This window comes from Oncorhynchus mykiss, chromosome 2 (genome assembly GCF_057628025.1).
Source record: "Oncorhynchus mykiss isolate SJ-2025 chromosome 2, ASM5762802v1, whole genome shotgun sequence".
Taxonomy (NCBI): domain Eukaryota; kingdom Metazoa; phylum Chordata; class Actinopteri; order Salmoniformes; family Salmonidae; genus Oncorhynchus; species Oncorhynchus mykiss.
In genome coordinates, this window is record NC_143023.1 from 17,918,068 (window position 1) to 17,935,887 (window position 17,820).

At 41.2% G+C, this 17,820-nt stretch overlaps 2 protein-coding genes across 2 annotated transcripts; one reads left to right on the forward strand and one right to left on the reverse strand.

The window, feature by feature from the left end:
• Positions 1-41: 41 nt before the first annotated feature.
• Positions 42-2,547, reverse strand: josd2 (Josephin domain containing 2). The gene is given in 5 exon segments (NM_001160513.2): positions 42-762; positions 1,142-1,336; positions 1,603-1,728; positions 1,976-2,104; positions 2,332-2,547. Coding segments are annotated over 4 exon segments (555 nt in total). The 5' UTR covers positions 2,098-2,104; positions 2,332-2,547; the 3' UTR covers positions 42-650.
• Positions 2,548-5,479: 2,932 nt separating this feature from the next.
• Positions 5,480-12,657, forward strand: LOC110536976 (ubiquitin-conjugating enzyme E2 S). Its single transcript, XM_021622663.3, has 4 exons — positions 5,480-6,445; positions 7,784-7,931; positions 9,957-10,147; positions 10,320-12,657. Exons 1-4 carry the CDS (start codon positions 6,443-6,445, stop codon positions 10,677-10,679), a joined length of 702 nt encoding a protein of 233 aa, XP_021478338.1. The 5' UTR covers positions 5,480-6,442; the 3' UTR covers positions 10,680-12,657.
• Positions 12,658-17,820: the final 5,163 nt, after the last annotated feature.

The window sequence follows — 17,820 nt, forward strand, 5'->3', positions numbered from 1 at the left end:
AACTGTGCTGCTGAACCTCTGAAAGACGAGACACATCGTTACATATAAATAACATTTTCTTTATATCCTCTGAGTGTGTGTGTAGTTGAGCGCGTGTAACAGAAAGACAGTGCTCCCATTAAACTTGGATATGCATAGTTAGATGTAGACGCAGACAGAACACAAACATAGAAGCATTATTTTCAGTCAGTTGTCAACATGACATCCAGTGCCACCTCTGTACCTCCTCAGTGCATAGAATAACAAAGACAAACTAGTTCTAACCGATCTACCTCGACAGTGCAGTGCATAGAATAACAAAGACAAACTAGTTCTAACTGATCTACCTCGACAGTGCAGTGCATAGGAAGAAGGAAGAGAGAGAAGGAAAAATATATAGATGCAGCTGTAGTATAGAAATCCAAACAACAGTCAGTAAACTGTTACAAACAAGTCATTTGGGACAGAAATCCCTCGTCATCTTAAATTATCTTTGGCACTTCGTGTGTCTAAGAGTGCCCACACTCCTCAGCAACCGGTAATGCATTTCCTGAAATATGTACTTTTTGTTAAGCGCCTCTTGTTTTCTAAAATGTTATTTGTTTTTCCAGAGTAGAGCAGGAGTTTGAGTCCCATGCTGAATGAATGAAGGAATGCCCAGGCCAGAGGAATCACTTCCTGAGGTCATCAGAGTTCAGCCAGGTTCCGTACTCCTCCACGTCCCTCCTCACAACCAGGAGCATCTCTGCCACGTCCGGAGACAGAACTTCACTGAGAAATGTACTGAGAAAGAGAGAAGAGGAGTGTGGTGAATGAGAGAGTACAAATGGGAGAGTGAGAGAGACTGGTTTACAAGAGTGCAAAGTACAAACTGTAACAAGCCCCATGTGACCACTCCTCGAACAGGATGAGATCAAACTCTGACTAGTAGTCTACCACAGTCAAATTGTGGGCTGCATTCAAGAGTTCCTGACAGGGTAACTATGTAAATAAAAATTACAGAGACATTTGTTTGCAAACAATTAAGCATGACAAATTTAGCATTTGCATATTTTTGCATTTATCACTATTTATTACAGCTGTAAAGTTTGAGATACTGTGCCTTTTGATTAGGAGTTGTACAATACATGTCTGCATAGTTGTCGTCCCTCCCATCACTCACCGGAGATCTGCTTCGTTCCCGATGCAGACAGGACTCTTTAGTTTGGAGTCGAGGTTGTAGTAGTGTCCATTAACCTGGCGCACTGCAAGCCAGTGCCGCCGCTTGACGGGGAGGGACACAATTCCAAGAGAGACACGTGACGGAACGTTCAGGATGAACCCCTGGACCTTGTCAACACAGAGACTCTGTACTGTTCTGAGGGAGAAATAGGAAAAGGGAAGGAGATTTTGGTTTAAAATCAACAGTCACTGTGGTGGTGAAGGGGAGGAACAGTGATGAACAGTAGGAGTAGACAGAATCTGTGGCGAAGTTTCCTTATCCAAATATTTTCTTTGGTCAATAAAACTAGCTCTTCATGACCTGTAGCGGTACTTGGTTGGATTTGAATTGACTACACAGGTGTATTTCATTGCCAATCATCTCTTCCGAATCTGTCTGGCCCTGAGGTATTGAAGACTGACCTGCGTTTGTCCCACCATACTGCAGCCAACTCTCTGCTCTGTAGGGCAGCCATGATGACGTTGACGTCATAGTTGCCTGTGCCCAGCATCGAGCGGTGAGGGTTCACTACACATTGTGGAGCTAGCCTGGGGAGGAAGGGGAAAGAGGGGAACATGGTAAAAACAGATTCACATGCTCTTGGAACTCATGGAAAAAGTGTGTGGTGGGTGCTCTTTGGATCACAAGCTTATAGCAGTACTTGATGATTTACATGCAGAGATTGCATATTGAAGAGCCTGTGTGTTATCATTGACACAAAGAACCCTGTTTAGCCAAAACACCGCCCCCTAAAGTTGACATTACACACACATCGCCTGACCTAAGTGACCTCACCGCTTGCAGATGTCATCTGCCGTCTCCTTGGTGAACACTTGTTCTTGCAGAACGTTGTTCAGAGCATGAATGGCGCACAACTCCAGTCGCTGCTTCTCATGGAATACCTCTCCTTCGCTCATAATAACCCTGTTGATAGACAAAATACAAACATGTTGACTGCAGCTGTTCAATACATTGTTGAATATGAACTTTCAACAAAACAGTGAAAAGGGAATGAATGAAACACTTTCCAAGGAAACAAAACAATAGCAATCTCCTCTGTAATACTCCAGAAAAAAAACACGTGCATTCGAAGTCCAATAGAATGATTAATTTCATTCAATTATTAGCTAACTAACTAGATCAGTCTTTACCGTATTGGAAGTTGCCCTCAGTGTAATGGTCAAATAAAGCAGTGTATCAAAGTCAGTAATAGCTCTTTCGGTGCTCTTATTCCACGACAAAACAAAATAATAAAATGTACCTAGCGTACACGTAAATCTATTATACATAAACTTGTTGATTTTACGCTCACAAGATCATGCTAGTGAACTCTCTAGTAAGAATGGGGGAAAACCGGAAGCTTGATTGTTGTTGTTCAACTGTCACGCCCCGTAAATTGGAATGAGCGTTGTTTTTGTCTTTGCTGAATTTCTCTGCAACGCACATCAGGCTATCCAATCAGTGATTAGTGCGCGCTGAAAGCCAGGAACTATGCGTGGTGCCAGCAAAGATGGCGCGCCTGGAAAAGCCCATAGACTTAGATAGACATCGCATCATTGTATATGTACTACAGTATTATGGCGTTTGTGAGAAAAGGGGCAGCGCAATTGAGGGCATCTCTATTTTGAAGTAATCCATTTTCTATGATTTGGTAAACAAACTGAATATGTGCATACCACGGAGATATAATAAGAACTGAAGACTACATCCAATATGTCCGCCCGTTGTTTTCAAGATAATCTACTCACTTTCGCATATGTTGATTCATTTCATGGGCCGTCTATATCTGAGATGCAACCGCACAAGGAGCAGCGCAAGCAGTGATCACGTCATCACATCGTCCAAAAACAGAGCAGACATTTGATGAATATAAAATGTTAATATCTTCGGTTGTGAGTGATGGATTTCAAAGATGATGGTACAAAAAAAACTAAAAAACACATGTTTTATATCTTTGTATTATCTTTTACTAGATCAAATGCGTTATGTTGTCCTACATTAATTTCACATTTCCACAAACTTCAGTGTTTCCTTTCAAATGGTATCAAGAATATGCATATCCTTGCTTCAAATCCTGAGCTACAGGCAGTTAGATTTGGGTATGTCATTTTAGGCGAAAATTGAAAAAAAAAAGGGTCCTGTCCTTAAGATTAAACTGCTGTACAGAAGCAAAACTGTGGGAGCAGTCAAAACCATTCTTCTAGACCGGGAACCCTGTCCTCTTGGTGCATACTGCCACCTGGAGTGCGTTGTTTGAACAGGTATAAAGCTTGCCAATGTACTGCCACCTGCAGTTATGGAATGTTTGTTCACAAGTATAATGCATTGGCTGATCCCTCCTGGTGACCTGGTTGGAATTATGTGATCCTTCCTTAACCCATAGGAAGTCCCACCCAGTGACTACTTCAAAATGGTGAAAGTGCTCAATGGCGCTGCCCATTCTATATTAGACATTTGGGCACTAGAGTCCTCTATCTATCTCAATGGGAAAAGCCACAAACATTGTGTCCAAATGAGCATTACTAGTTAGTGCCTTAGAAAAAAATACTGTTTAACTGTTTAATGTAAATAAAAATGATTTAATTACTTTATTGTATTTTATTGTATTTTTACAACATCACAATTAACAGCCATAAAAATCACATTTGACAAAAAAGTATTTGCACATGACACAAGCAATCATGTCATTAATCGAAAAACATTTTCTGATTGCAGAGGGCCACAAGGGAAATCCCTGTGCACTGTTTTCCTACAAATAATTCGAAGAAAACATCCAGAACCATAATCCCAAAATAGAAACACGCAGACAATGTAGTGATGAGGCGCACTCTAGTGGTCAATAGAAATACTGCAGGAAAAAGTCTCAGTGGGGGTTGGATGCCAAAACCTTCCCTTCCAAAATGATGGATACTAGGAATAATTTAAATGTAATGTTACTTGGAATGTACCTTTCCAAATCTTAGGTGTATCACTGTATCTTGAGGATGGCATTAATAATCACTCATCTACATTAATTTACTTTTAAATAACAGGGAAGTTTCTGTCTGGCACATGGTAGGCACTTTCCCACTCTGGCCTTTGTGACCATAGTTCTCAGGATGGTTGGTCAGGGCCAGGGGCTTTCAAATTCAATCTGAGCTGATGTCAGTAGACTGGGGTTGGCAGGCTGTGATGTTTTCTATTTTTTGTTTGTACAGAAGCAACACTTACATTAGATTTGCTGTGAGCTGTAAAAGTTTCCTCCATGCAAGTAATACATGTGATAAGAGTCTTACAGGTACAGATATTTATCCCCTTATTATAATGTTGGATGCCAGTGCTTGATGGTTTGGTACCTTAACCTTGAGCAAATAAATGTTTTACCTCATGCAACAAGGGGTTACGTACCCAGGTTTTATTGTGCTGCTCACCAAAAGTCATGAAGAGTGAAAAGTTGATTTGTGGAAGATCCTAAAGAATTATGTGGACAGGTTTGAGAAATAGCTACATTTGTTGTAAGGCCTTGGAATGGATGGCGTTATGTGTGAACATTAGAATGACGACCATATTGTTAGAAAAAGTTGCTATTGTAGTAATTCCCAAGCATATCTAACATTTTGACTAACAGTTCATGCTTCTGATATCATCAAACGTTCTAAATTCTCTCTGATTTGTTGCATTCTAGCCTGGTTGCCATCTCTGTGTCTCTGCTCAGCTATTACATTCCACTCCTTGCCAAACCCAATGACAGGAGTTGAATGTTAGCTAAAAAGACTGGTACCTCAACTAGTATTCAATTAAAATCAAATCAAATCAAATTGTATTGTATTTGTCACATGCTTTGTAGAAAACGGTCGTAGACTCACAGTGAAATGCTTACATACGGGTCCTTTTCCAACATAGTTAAAGATCAAATAAAATAAATAGAAATAAAATATAAATAGTAACACAAGGAATAATTATGTACCGATGTCGATGTGAAGGGGTACAACGTAATTTCAGGAAGCTATGTATTGTACATATAGGTGGGGGTAAAGAGAATAGGCAACAGGCTAGATAATATCAGGAGCATATGTGGTGATTGTGAAAGTGTGTGGCATCAGTATGCATATGTGAGTGTGCATAGTCACTGCAGGTAGTCAGGGTTGCCATTTCTCAATATTGTTTAGAAGTCTTATTTATTTTATCTAGGCAAGTCAGTTAAGAACAATTTCTTATTTACAATGAGAGCCTCCCAAACCCTAACCCAGACAACACCGCCCTACGGGACTCACAATCACAGCCAGTTGTGATACAGCCTGGAAACGAACCAGGCTCTGTAGTGACACCTCTAGTACTGAGACGCAGTGCCTTAGACCGCTGCACCACTCAGAAATGTATTTGGTTTGGGGGTAGAAGCTGTTCAGAGTCCTGTTGGTTCCAGACTTGGTACATTGATTTGATTGGTACCACTTGCGGCAGCAAAGAGAACAGCCTTTGATAATTTGTTGAGCCTTCCTCCGACACTGCCGTCTATAGGTATATTGTATGGTAGAGTTAGGTTAACTGGGATTAGGTTATATTGAAGTTTAGAAAAACGTTGTATTGTGTGCGGCTGTCTGTCAAGATGAAGGCCTACCCTCTGGGTGGGTATGAGTTTTTCAAACGCACCTATGGCTTGGAAGCATTTTTGACATTCTCGACTTTGGATGGTTGGTGGAAATGTCAAGTATGATGACGACGGCGCACCTACGATATGTGATTGGTCTTGTTGGTTAGGTTGTTTGTACACGTGATGTATGGCTAAAATACCGATTGGTCAAGACAACACAATTTCATTTGGGAGACGTAGTCGTGTTCCGTGTCAACGAAAATAGTAGCTGGCTAGCTACTCTAGCACTTGGCCACCACATAACTTTGGCTAAAAACACTTTCTTCCAGTAGCTCGCTTCCCTTCACTGTATACGTTGTTTACACCAAAAAAAACAGACTGGTTTTAGCAGAATAACGAATTGGGGTTTACGTGCTATCAGTGTGTCTGAACTTTTGAGGAGAAGAATTTCAGCTAGCAAGCTGCAGCTGGCTAACGCGTTAGCATAACTTGATCGCTTGCTTGGCATTCGAGATCTAAATAGTCGGCAATAACTGCATTTATTCATTTATTTGAGGTCTCGTGGACCACTTTCTCATCGATCAAGCATAAGCTGCAACTATTTATTAGTTGCTAGCTACCGTTGCTATTTAGACGAGGATCACAGAGTTAGCTAGCCCCAGTCACCTGAATAATAATATTTTTCGGAAGACATGGTAAGTTAAACTTTTCTACAAACACTTTCATAAATGGATACAATTATTGGTTATTTAGCTAGCTAACAAAGCAAGTCAAATTGTTTGCCAGCTGTTTAGCTAACGTTAACTAGCTAACTACAGTAACGTTACTTAGTCGAGACCTAACTTAGCTAACTAGTTAAGTTGGGTAGCTAACGTTGGTTGGTTATTTGCTTGCTATAGTTAACTAACTGATGTTCGCTGATATAACGTTAGCTACGATTTTCTTTTGCAGGCTAGTTCAGTGTTGACACTTCTCCCGAACACAATTTAAATGCGAAACTGTCCAACATAAAGATTAGTCACTAACTAACTTCTACACGGTTGTCAGCAAATTAACTATCATAACGTTAGCACACCCCAAAGTTGGCGTATGTAGCTACCTATGCAAGTTAGCTAGCTACCTAATGATGATTTGGCTGGCTAGCTACCTAATGTTAGCTTGCTAGTTGGATATCTTATTTCCTCTCTTTTAGCGAAATTGATGAGTTGTAATAAGAACTACATCAATATGTTACACGATTGGGCGATTTAATGGTAACGTTACATTAGCTATTTGACAATGATGTGAACTAGTCAGTAATTTTAGCCAGCAATGCTACCATTAGCTAGCTTTCGGCTAACTGTTAATTCGCTAGCTAGCTACAACCTAGCTTTATTTGGCAAAGACAGAATGGCTAACTTGATGTCCGTTTTGTATGGCTAGAAAATGCTTATACAATATCTTAACTTTGACCGGTTTGTACATTTATCAATGAAGTAAACTGCCAGACATTGGCTGAATTCGCAGTTGTCAGTTGTGACACACAGCTTATCCACTCACTCTCATGATATTAACGTACCACCTGGCCTGTACTGTATTCGACTCAACTCCACGATTTACGATGGAGTTGAGCAGCGACTAGTGTGGGCAAACTGGAATTCCTTAGTCCCATACAATTCCGTTTTTAGCAAAAACTTCGGATTATAGCATCCAAAGAATAGCCCGCAATTACACTTAAATGAAATCAGTAGTTTTTTATTCAAATTGATTTTGTGACTAAGGAGCTCCAGTCTGTTTACACTAATCGCAGCTCATCTCCATCATAAATCGTGGAGTTGAGTTTAATCGGCTACAGGCCTAAGGCTTATCAGACAGTAGATGGCTACATTGATTCTGAGCAACCATTTTGGTGACAGCTTTACTGAAATTGTCCCTTACTGAGATTTTCCTGTTATTAATGTGTTTGTGATCATGGGATGTGTGGTTTCCATATCTATAGTATTTACCATATTTGCACCTTTCTGTAGTAATGTATGTGTGTGCCCCATTTATAGAACTCCAATGTAGAGAACTTGCCGCCCCAGGTTCTGCGCCTGGTGTACAAAGAGGTGTCTGCACTAGCTGCAGATCCCCCTGAGGGCATCAAGATCTACCCCAGCGAAGAAGACATCACAGAACTCCATACAGCCATTGAGGGACCAGGTAACGCATACCTCTGTCATGGGAAATGTTTTGTCTGCCTAGGGAAGATGTAATGTAGAACATGCTGGGGTTGACATTAAGCTATCAAAGGTGCTTGTCCATCGGGCAAGTACAGGCAAAGGTCATAGTCACTTGCCCAAAAAACGAAAATGGTCTTTTACACATACAAATGTAAAAAATTTGAACATTGTTTGAATGAGTCAGCACACTTATGACACTTCAAACCTGTTTTTTCATACGTTTCATGCTAATTGTGTAAAGAAGTTCTCTTAAGGCGTCAGCATGCTTCAGTTCAGCTGGCGATTAGCCGAAGTCAGCTAGGCGAACCAGACGAGTGTGCTCGCATATTCCCTTAAAAGACCTTCGCTTGGAAAAACAAGTAAAAAGCAGAAATAGTATTGTTTGTCCATTTTTAAACGCCATAGCCAGTATACACTTCCTCAACATAGGCAGAATTAATCTAAGATAACTCAATAAATCTGTCAATAGTTTTGATGTTTTTGACAAGGATGTTTGCAGTATTTCGCAATTAAACATTTTCATGAAAATTAGTCTCTTGTTGAATGACAATCGACTTCATTGAAGAATCGCTACTGTTGGCCAATCACTGACAAAGGGGTGTAGACTTCGGATACGGACTCTGGCTACCAACTTTGGCTTGCTGCAAGAAAAAATTTACGCCCAAACAACAACACACAAAAATTACTGAAGTCCAAAACTAACAAAACGGTGCAAAATATTGTCTTAATATATGCACAAACTCTTCCGAACTGTTTTGGCTGGGAAGCATGCAGACGCCTTTACTCTGACAGACTTCTGATGAAAAGGGTTAAAGTGTGTGTTAAAGTATGAAGTAATGATCACACATGTAAAATACTCCATAGAGGCATGAAATTTAAGTCTCCGGTACTTTTGTGGACTTTTTAGACAATAGTTCTGAAAGTAAAGCTCAGCAGCCAAAAGTGGTACTTGGAAATTGCATACTATCGCTCTGCTGAGTGTATCTTGTTGGCTGTCACTCAAATGGTGAGGAGCTGAAGCACATTTGCTGAAACTAATTGCTATGGGTGGGCCCAGGGGCTGGGGCTGGCCCATGTAGGGGAAATGGTGCAGCACAGCTTCCAGAAAAGTCGCTTTCAAACTCTAGATTTTGTGGCTAATTCAGGTTAGACCTCAACTATGCTGAGATTACACACTGGCTAGCTAACACACTACTAGAGGCAGTTGGCACAAAGGCCTAAACATTTTATTTAGTTGTCCAATCTTCACTGTCTGAACTGGAAAACACTTAGGCCTACTTGAGTTGCAAGGTCATTTGTTAAATTATGGACTCCTACCGCCATTTGAGCACTGACATTTGCTACCGAAACAGGTGCGTCTTTCTCACTAATTTCACTGCACGTTTAGCCTACTCCTGTTTTAACAGGGTGTAATGAGCTTATTATTGGCTATTTGCCTTCATCAAAACAATGTTTTTGTTACATATGTCCATCCGTAACCTATTCTAAATGACAGACTAGCAGTTCGCTAAATGGACCAGATGCATAATTTTTTTTCAAATCTGCAGCTTGTAGTTGGAACACATTTCCCTACTTTAATCAACCAGTCCATTTTGAATTTGTGATAAAGCTGTCGTGATTTGGCAAGGAATGTAGCTTGTCTACAGTTTTGTTTGTGTATCCCATCTGTTAGATGCATTTTTATAGGCAGTAATTTCTATAGTCTTAATGGGAGCTTGGGTGCGCAACTCGTTTGTGTAGAGGGAGCGTTCGGATCTGAATGGAGTGAGACGAGTAACGGAGGTGAAAGAGAATGTAGGGAGAACTGTGTGATCACTTGGCTTGATTAATTTTTTTATTGAGTCACTTGTGCACATGAACAAATGGAACACGAGTCGACGTGAATGAACGCTAGTCTTCAGGACAAAAGGCAGATTCCACCTTACCGACTGTTCAGTTTACCTGCCCTGGACAACCAGTAATGTCAACCCCTGCTTGACGTGGTTTATTTATTGTGCTTCAATAGAAGGAACCCCGTTTGCCGGGGGTGTTTTCCGGATGCGCCTGGTCCTGGGGAAGGACTTCCCTGCTGCACCACCGAAAGGCTACTTCCTAACCAAGATCTTCCACCCTAATGTGGGCCACAAGGGAGAGATCTGTGTCAACGTCCTGAAAAGGGACTGGAGGGCAGAGCTGGGACTCAGACATGTATTACTGGTAAGAAACATTTAAGCATCTCTATAGGTGCTTCTTTTAATAATCCAAAATAGCAATGGGTGAAAGAAAATATTGTATCTGCATTTTCTATTCTCAACATTTTGTTTAGTAGTTCAAGGAAAACCTTGAAATATACCCTGATGACTCACTGGTGTTCTCTCTCTCCCCTCAGACTATCAAGTGCCTTATGATCCATCCCAACCCTGAGTCGGCTCTCAACGAGGAGGCGGGGCGTCTGCTCCTGGAGGACTATACAGAGTATGCGTCCCGTGCTCGCCTCCTGACTGAGATCCATGCCATGGGGGGGCATGGGGGGACGTCGGGGGTGCCCCAGGACCCCGCCGATGGCCCCCAGCCCAAAAAACACGCAGGGGACCCTACCAAGAGGGCGATGGGGCCAGGGGTTGCCCCCTCTGCTGCTCTGGGTAACGGAGCCAATGGAAGCAGTACTACCTCCAGCAGTAGTAGTAGCAATAGTAATGTTGTAGGGAAGAAGAAAACTGATAAAAAGCGAGCGTTGAGGCGACTCTAATGCTGTTTGGAGTCTTCTCTGTGTGTGTGTGTGTGTATACTGAATATTGTTCCCCTTCCCAGACTCTTTCTATCCCCCTGACTCTACTGTCCCTTTTGTACTCATTGCATCTTGTATCCCTGTTCATTCCTTGTTGCCATATATTCTCCCAATCCCCTGTGGATAAATCCATATACATTCAATGACTTTTTGACAGCACCCCTTTTTGATTTGAAGGAAACCTTCCATACATATTTGTCTGTTGTAGAAGTGGTTTGAAGGAAACCTTCCATACATATTTGTCTGTTGTAGAAGTGGTTTGAAGGAAACCTTCCATGCATATTTGTCTGTTGTAGAAGTGGTTTGAAGGAAACCTTCCATACATATTTGTCTGTTGTAAAAGTGGTTTGAAGGAAACCTTCCATACATATTTGTCTGTTGTAGAAGTGGTCAGAAAGTGACTTTTTGGACCTCCATGTCAAAACACAAAAGATGAAGGTCATCAAAGTTGACCCTTTTGCGAACCACACAATGATTTAGTCATTTCTTGGTTGGGTGGGGTATGCAAAATGAGGCAACTTTGAGCACCTTGATCTCCTGAATGTTTATGGCATTTAGGTCCAAAAAGTCACTACTTTCTGACCACTTCTTCCATGGTAAAACATGTCTGGAACGTTTAAAACAAAAGGGATGTTGTGAAAAAGTGACTGAATTCAAATGGATTCACCGCTGTGTGTTAGTTCTCTCCATGGTTCCTCGCTGTCATGATCAGAGTAAGGTTTATTGTGTTTCATACACAGCACTAGTGATTGTGTGTGTCATATAGTAGCTACCCAGCTCAACACTGTTCGAGCTTCAGTCTGACTCATCTCCCCTATCTGAAATGAGGCTTCTTTCTGTTCAGTGTTCACTAAACAAAATGTCTTGGATATTTTTCAGAAACAGAAAATGCCTCTTTCTTTCCCCAACCCCTTCTTGACGTGGCTCCTGTTGCTGAAATGGTACTGTGTACTGCCCAGCTAGCCTCGTGTTGGGAAACTGGTGAGATGTTTTGTCATGTCTGAGTTGAGTTACCTTATACGAGATCAGGTTGTCGAAAGGGAGTAAGGGTTGAGGACTTATTAGAAGATTATGCAATGTTTTTTATTCATAGAGTGAAACACAACATGATGAGATGGTCATTCATTGGGTAGTCAAATGAGGAAGCGGCAATGAGCAGTTTTCCTAGAAAATGTTTGTCTAGTCGTGGTCGAAATGAGATGGACACGAAGGGAGCAACATTTGGTCTGATTATTACTTCAAAAAATGATTTCACCCCTATTTTTTTGTAAATGTTTATCCCCATGTATGACTATTCTGTTTTTGCGTTTTTACAAAATTGTCATTGTTTATTCATTGTCCAGTATTTGCCAGAGTGGTTTTAAAGTGACATGCCTATATTCAGATGTCTTGGTGCGTGTATGAAGTAGGTTATTGTCCATACAGGATTAGGTTAGGGTGCAGGATTGTGCATATCATTGATTATTAATTATATCCCATATATAATTATGGATATTTATTTATATGGTCATAGTGGCACATCTGGTCTTTAGTACTGATTTGCCAATAGTGTACTTGTGAACCTTTTTATTGTAAAATGTTTTTCATTTGATTTGTATGGATCAAATACCTGCTCCGGTCATATGCACTATCCAGCTCCTATCCTGTTCAGAATTGGGAAAAAACAATGTATTTGTCAATAGGGAAGCCTCAACAGATTTGATAGAAAGGAACTCCCCAGTCGATATGCTCCTCTGGCTGGGTTTCCTGGGCATGTTTTCTCCCTCCGATCTAAATGCATGTTGGCGCCTACATTTCCCAGGGAAACAATCAACAGTTGTCTTTTACTTCGGTGGGAAAAGGTGCCTGGGAAACAGTCATTGAGCGAAACTTAATGGGTGGGTATTTTTGTGTCCATTTTAAGTTATTTAAATTAATAAATTAGAAAAATTTGGGAAAATGTATCATTTAGTTATTTCTTCAGTGTTGGTAAGATATTGAACATATTATGGTGTGAATACAGATTTTTAGAGAGCCCCCAATGTAGGTTGTTTATCTGGGGCATATTTCATAGTAAAAACAGGATTAATTTAATCTGTAAAGGTCTGAGTACACGGGATGGGTGAAAAAGCAACAGGGGAGACGAGTCGAAGGAGGGAGCCACTACACTCTTGAGCTCCACCCATTGTCATGAATTCCATACACACATGTTTAGTCTAGTGGAATGTGCCCCCAGCAAGCAGGCTGTCAGTTGACGTACGTAATGAAGCGCTCCTTCCTCTGGCTTGGCTGCAGTGAGCAGCATGCAGAGCAACCAGCTACCCATCTGGGTGGAAATATCTGCCTGATCCTGGTAGTTGCCCCCAGACACCTGGGTGTTGGGCTGGAGGTGATGCCAGGAAACCCCCCCTATAGAAAGGTTTTTCACCTTCTAGTCCCCATCAGTGGAAAGGTTGATTCAACTGTCTATCGGAGTACCCTACCACCTTGATTATGGGGATAAAACGTATGGAGTGGCTGCGGATCCAACTTTTCTGGCCCCATCTTCCCAACAGCTGAAGGTCCTGAAGCTTTTGCTTGTGTGAAATTCTCTACTTTACACTCAGTCTTGGCTTTACTCATAAAGAACAGGCTACTGTTGCGACTGGCGCTCGTTTAGATGAAGTTAGATCAAAGCTGAAACGATGTCTGCAAAAACACTGACGCTGGTCTACATAACAGAACCAAAAATAATAGCGTAGTATGTTACTGTGTAATTTCTTATGACGTTTTAGGATGGTTGTACAAATGGTCACATTTTTCTACAACACAACATCGTGCTCCATTAGGCTAAATATTTTATTTTATTTTGAACTAAGCGCAGCTAGGCTATGCTACAGTTTGTAAACTCTGTCTGCTTGTTAACACGTTCGCTCACTACATAAAACAACACTAGGGTTCTTCGTAACTACACTGTAGGGTACTTCGCAAGTACACTGACTCAAGATCAAAATATGCGTATCCCCCTGAAACAGACCATATGTTTGGTATGCAGATGCATGGATGTTTCACCGGTAATACTTGAGTTATCATAGAATTGTGAAGGGAGGTTCGTAGATCAGAGACCGTTAAGTACAGAATCTTGCACATGCACAAAGGCTTCGGGACCTTCAACTGTCCGGAAGAGAGGTCCAGAAAGTCTTATTGACAGCCACTGCTTAGAAAATGGGCGTGTTCCCCACTTATGAAGCCAACTAGACTTATGAAGCAAACTAGACAAAAGTCCTCGGTTGAAGTCTGGGGAGGTGCATCTGCAACAGCCGAAAGTTGGACACTAGTGGTTTTCCAACAGCAAGGCTCAGATCACATGGCAGTGTCAACATAGCTGCTGTTTGCAAAAGTTCTTCAGAATAAATGTAGAAGTTTATCACACACTCACAAACTGAAAACGTGTGTACATTTAAATGATTAGAAAGTCTCGTATCACTTTCATTTGTAACCCCTGGAGCTTTAGAGTCGTGGCAAGTTGGTAATGTCTTTGGTCACGTTCCCGTGGGTCCTTCAAAAACACCCTAATGATTGGTTGACAAATAGTGCCTCCAACAATACAGGTGATGGCTGCATGGTGCAGGTGATGAGAAGCAACTGCAACGACTTCTTCAAAAACTGCATGACGTTTGATCACATGATTCTTGTAAGGTTCATGCAGTCAACATGTAGGTGCAAGGCGGACAATTTTTATAACTATAATGCAACATACTTTCAATGGTAGTGACCAACGATGGTCACGATTTGGCAAAAGTGATCCACTTGAACGCGCCCAACTTTACATAAATCATGTGATCAAAGGTCATGAAGGTTTGACTGCAGTCGACAGTAAGTTTCTGCAGGTGCTCTTCACCAACTCCATCCTGCAGCCATCACCTGCATTGTGGGAGGCTCTATTGTCAACCAATCATTAGGTTATTTTATATGACCCACACCGATGTGACCAAAGACATGACTGAAACAGGAACCAACTTTGCCGCAATTCATGGATACAGTGGATATGTACACATTAATGTGATATTTGAGGCTCTCCTTTGCCAATTGATAGTCAAATGTACACACATAGTGGCAAGAAAAAGTATGTGAACCCTTTGGAATTACCTGGATTTCTGCATAAATTGGTCATTAAACTTAATCTGATGTTCATCTAAGTCACAACAATAAACAAACACAATCTCCTTAAACTAATAACACACAATTATAAGTTTTCATGTCTATTGAACACACCGTGTAAACATTCACAGTGTAGGTTGGAAAAAGTGAATGTGAACCATTGGATTTAATAATTGGTTGACCCTCTGGCAGAAATAAACTCAACCAAATGTTTTCTGTAGTTGCGGATCAGACCTGCACAACGGTCAGGAGGAATTTTGGACCATTCCTCTTTACAAAACTTTCATTTTAGCAATAAGATGTTCGGTGTGAACCGCTCTCGAGGTCATGCCACAGCATTTTCAATCGGGTTGAGGTCAGGACCACTCCAGAAGGTGTATTTTCTTCTGTTGAAGCCATTCTGTTGTTGATTTACTTTTGGGTCGTTGTCCTGTTGCATCACCCAACTTCTGTTGAGCTTCAATTAGCGGACAGATAGCCTTACATTCTGCAAAATGTCTTGATAAACTTGGGAATTCATTTTTCCGTCGATGATAGCAAGCTGTCCAGGCCCTGAAGCAGCCAGCAAAGCAGCCCCAAACCATGATGCTCCCTCCACCATACTTTATCGTTGGGATGAGGTTTTGACGTTTGTGTGCTGTGCCTTTTTTCTCCACACATAGTGTTGTGTGTTCCTTCCTTCCAAACAACTCAACTGTAGTTTAATCTATCCACAGAATATTTTGCCAGTAGCGCTGTGAAACATCCAGATGCTCTTTTGCAAACTTCAGATGTGCAGCAATGTTTTTTTTGGACAGTAGTGGCTTCTTTCATGGTGTCCTCCCATGAACACCATTATTGTTTAGTGTTTTACGTATCGTAGACTTGTCAAAAGAGATGTTAGCATGTTCCAGATATTTCTGTAAGTCTTTAGCTGACACTCTAGGATCCTTCGTAACCTCATTGAGCATTCTGCACTGTGCTCTTGCAGTTATCCTTGCAGGACGGCCACTCCTAGGGAGAGTAGCAACAGTGCTGAACTTTCTCCATTTATAGACAATTTGTCTTACCATGGACTGATGAACATCAAGGCTTTTAGAGATACTTTTGTAACCCGTTCCAGATTTATGCAAGTCAACAATTCTGAGATCTCTTTTGTTTGAGGCATGGTACACATCAGGCAATGCTTCTTGTGAATAGCAAACTCACATTTTGTGAGTTGTTTTTTATAGGGCAGGGCAGCTCTAACCAACATCTCCAATCTTGTCTCATTGATTGGACTCCAGCTTAGTTGATTCCTGACTCCAATTAACTTTTGGAAAAGGCATTAGCCTAGGGGTTCACAAACTTTTTCCAACCTACACTGTGAATTATGTATTATATATAGACAAGAAAAATACAATCATTTGTGTGTTATTATTTTAAGTACGCTGTGTTTTGTCTATTATGACTAAGATGAAGATCAGATCAAATGTTATGACCAATTTATGCAGAAATCCAGGTAATTCCAAAGGGTTCACATACTTTTTCTTGCCACTGTATATTTTCAGTTTGTGAGTGTGTGATATGGGGGCTGGAGACATGTTTATTTTGACATTGTAAAGAACAACTTTTCTAATCAATGGCAACACTGCCATGTTACACTGAGCCTCGCTGTAGGAAAACCACATCAGTGTCCGACTTATGGCTGTCGCAGATGCACCTCCCCCAACTTCACTCCTCAACCTTCGTCTACAGTCGGTTGCTTTCGCCTTACCACTCAAACGAGCCCAATATCTGACCCTGCTGTTTCTGTGGTTGGGGACAATGTCTGTATTCTCTCCCCTATGCTGGCTTCTGCCAGCCCTTTTTACCCACAACCTAATACTGTTATCTCTTTCTGGGATTTGCACAGCATGGGTTTATTCATTTGGGAAACATTTCAGGCTGTTCATAGAGGTATAGAACATACATATGTCATACAGGGCTATTATTGTTTTCTCTTATTATCTGTGAGGTTTAACACCACGAATAAGCCCCATGCTTTACTGTTGGCTGAGAGGCTACAAGAGCTAGTATTGTAATCTGGGAGTATGATGTGCTTTGTCGAAAATAAATGAACATAGTCATTATTCTATGAAATCTAATGAAACACATACAAAAAAATACCTTTATGTGTTATGCACACTACATGGAATTAGGGATTCAAACTTACTTACTTCTTTGAAGACATCAGCGTCATCACATTTAAAAATTGTAGGCCTATCCGTCATGGTTGACAGATTCACTCACGCGCATCATCAGTGTTCTGGCTTTGGATTGCTCCTGTCCTCTTCCCCCACCCCGTTTTCATCCTTTCATAATTGCCACCAACATAATTACACAGTTGCTGTGGCAACCGTTGGTGCACCCCTCTCTCTCTCTTTCGCTCTCTCTCGCTCTCTCTTTTAATACCGACATACACCAAAAAGATAGTGAGAGACTGTATCAAGGCAGAAAAATATCAAAGGCCCCCATTTTGATGTATTTTTACACATTATCATCTGATGACCAGCAGCATTATGATGACTGATGGCTGTCATGTTTTTCTTCTAACACCTGTGACACTGTAGAGCAGCAGGGCTGGACTACCTCATTTTGGGCCCCGGGGCCCCTACCTCCAGGGGGTTTTGTCATGAGGCTGTGAGAAAATGTTGCAGTTTTAAAGCTAATTCCATGCAATTATACACATTTTGTCATGGGGCAAAGTTAAAAATGTGCTGTTTATAGTTTATCTCATGCTATTCTTCACATTTGACCATGAGGCTGAGAGAAAAATGTCCACTTTTAAAGCTAATTTCCTGCTATTCTACACATTTTGGCATTATGCTGAGAGTAAACTTTGCAGTTTTTAAGCTGATTTCCTGAAATTCTACACACTTTGCCATTGCTTATGACGTGTTCATATGCTATCTTGGGGGCCCCCTGGAAGTCGGGGGCCCCGTGGCACGTTTGCCGTACATAATGGTCCATAATCCGGCTCTGC

Coding starts and splice junctions, on each gene's coding strand:
- LOC110536976 (XM_021622663.3), top strand. Junction 7,932..9,956: donor TACAGCCATTGAGGGACCAG/GTAACGCATACC, acceptor GTGCTTCAATAG/AAGGAACCCCGTTTGCCGGG. Junction 10,148..10,319: donor GACTCAGACATGTATTACTG/GTAAGAAACATT, acceptor CTCTCCCCTCAG/ACTATCAAGTGCCTTATGAT.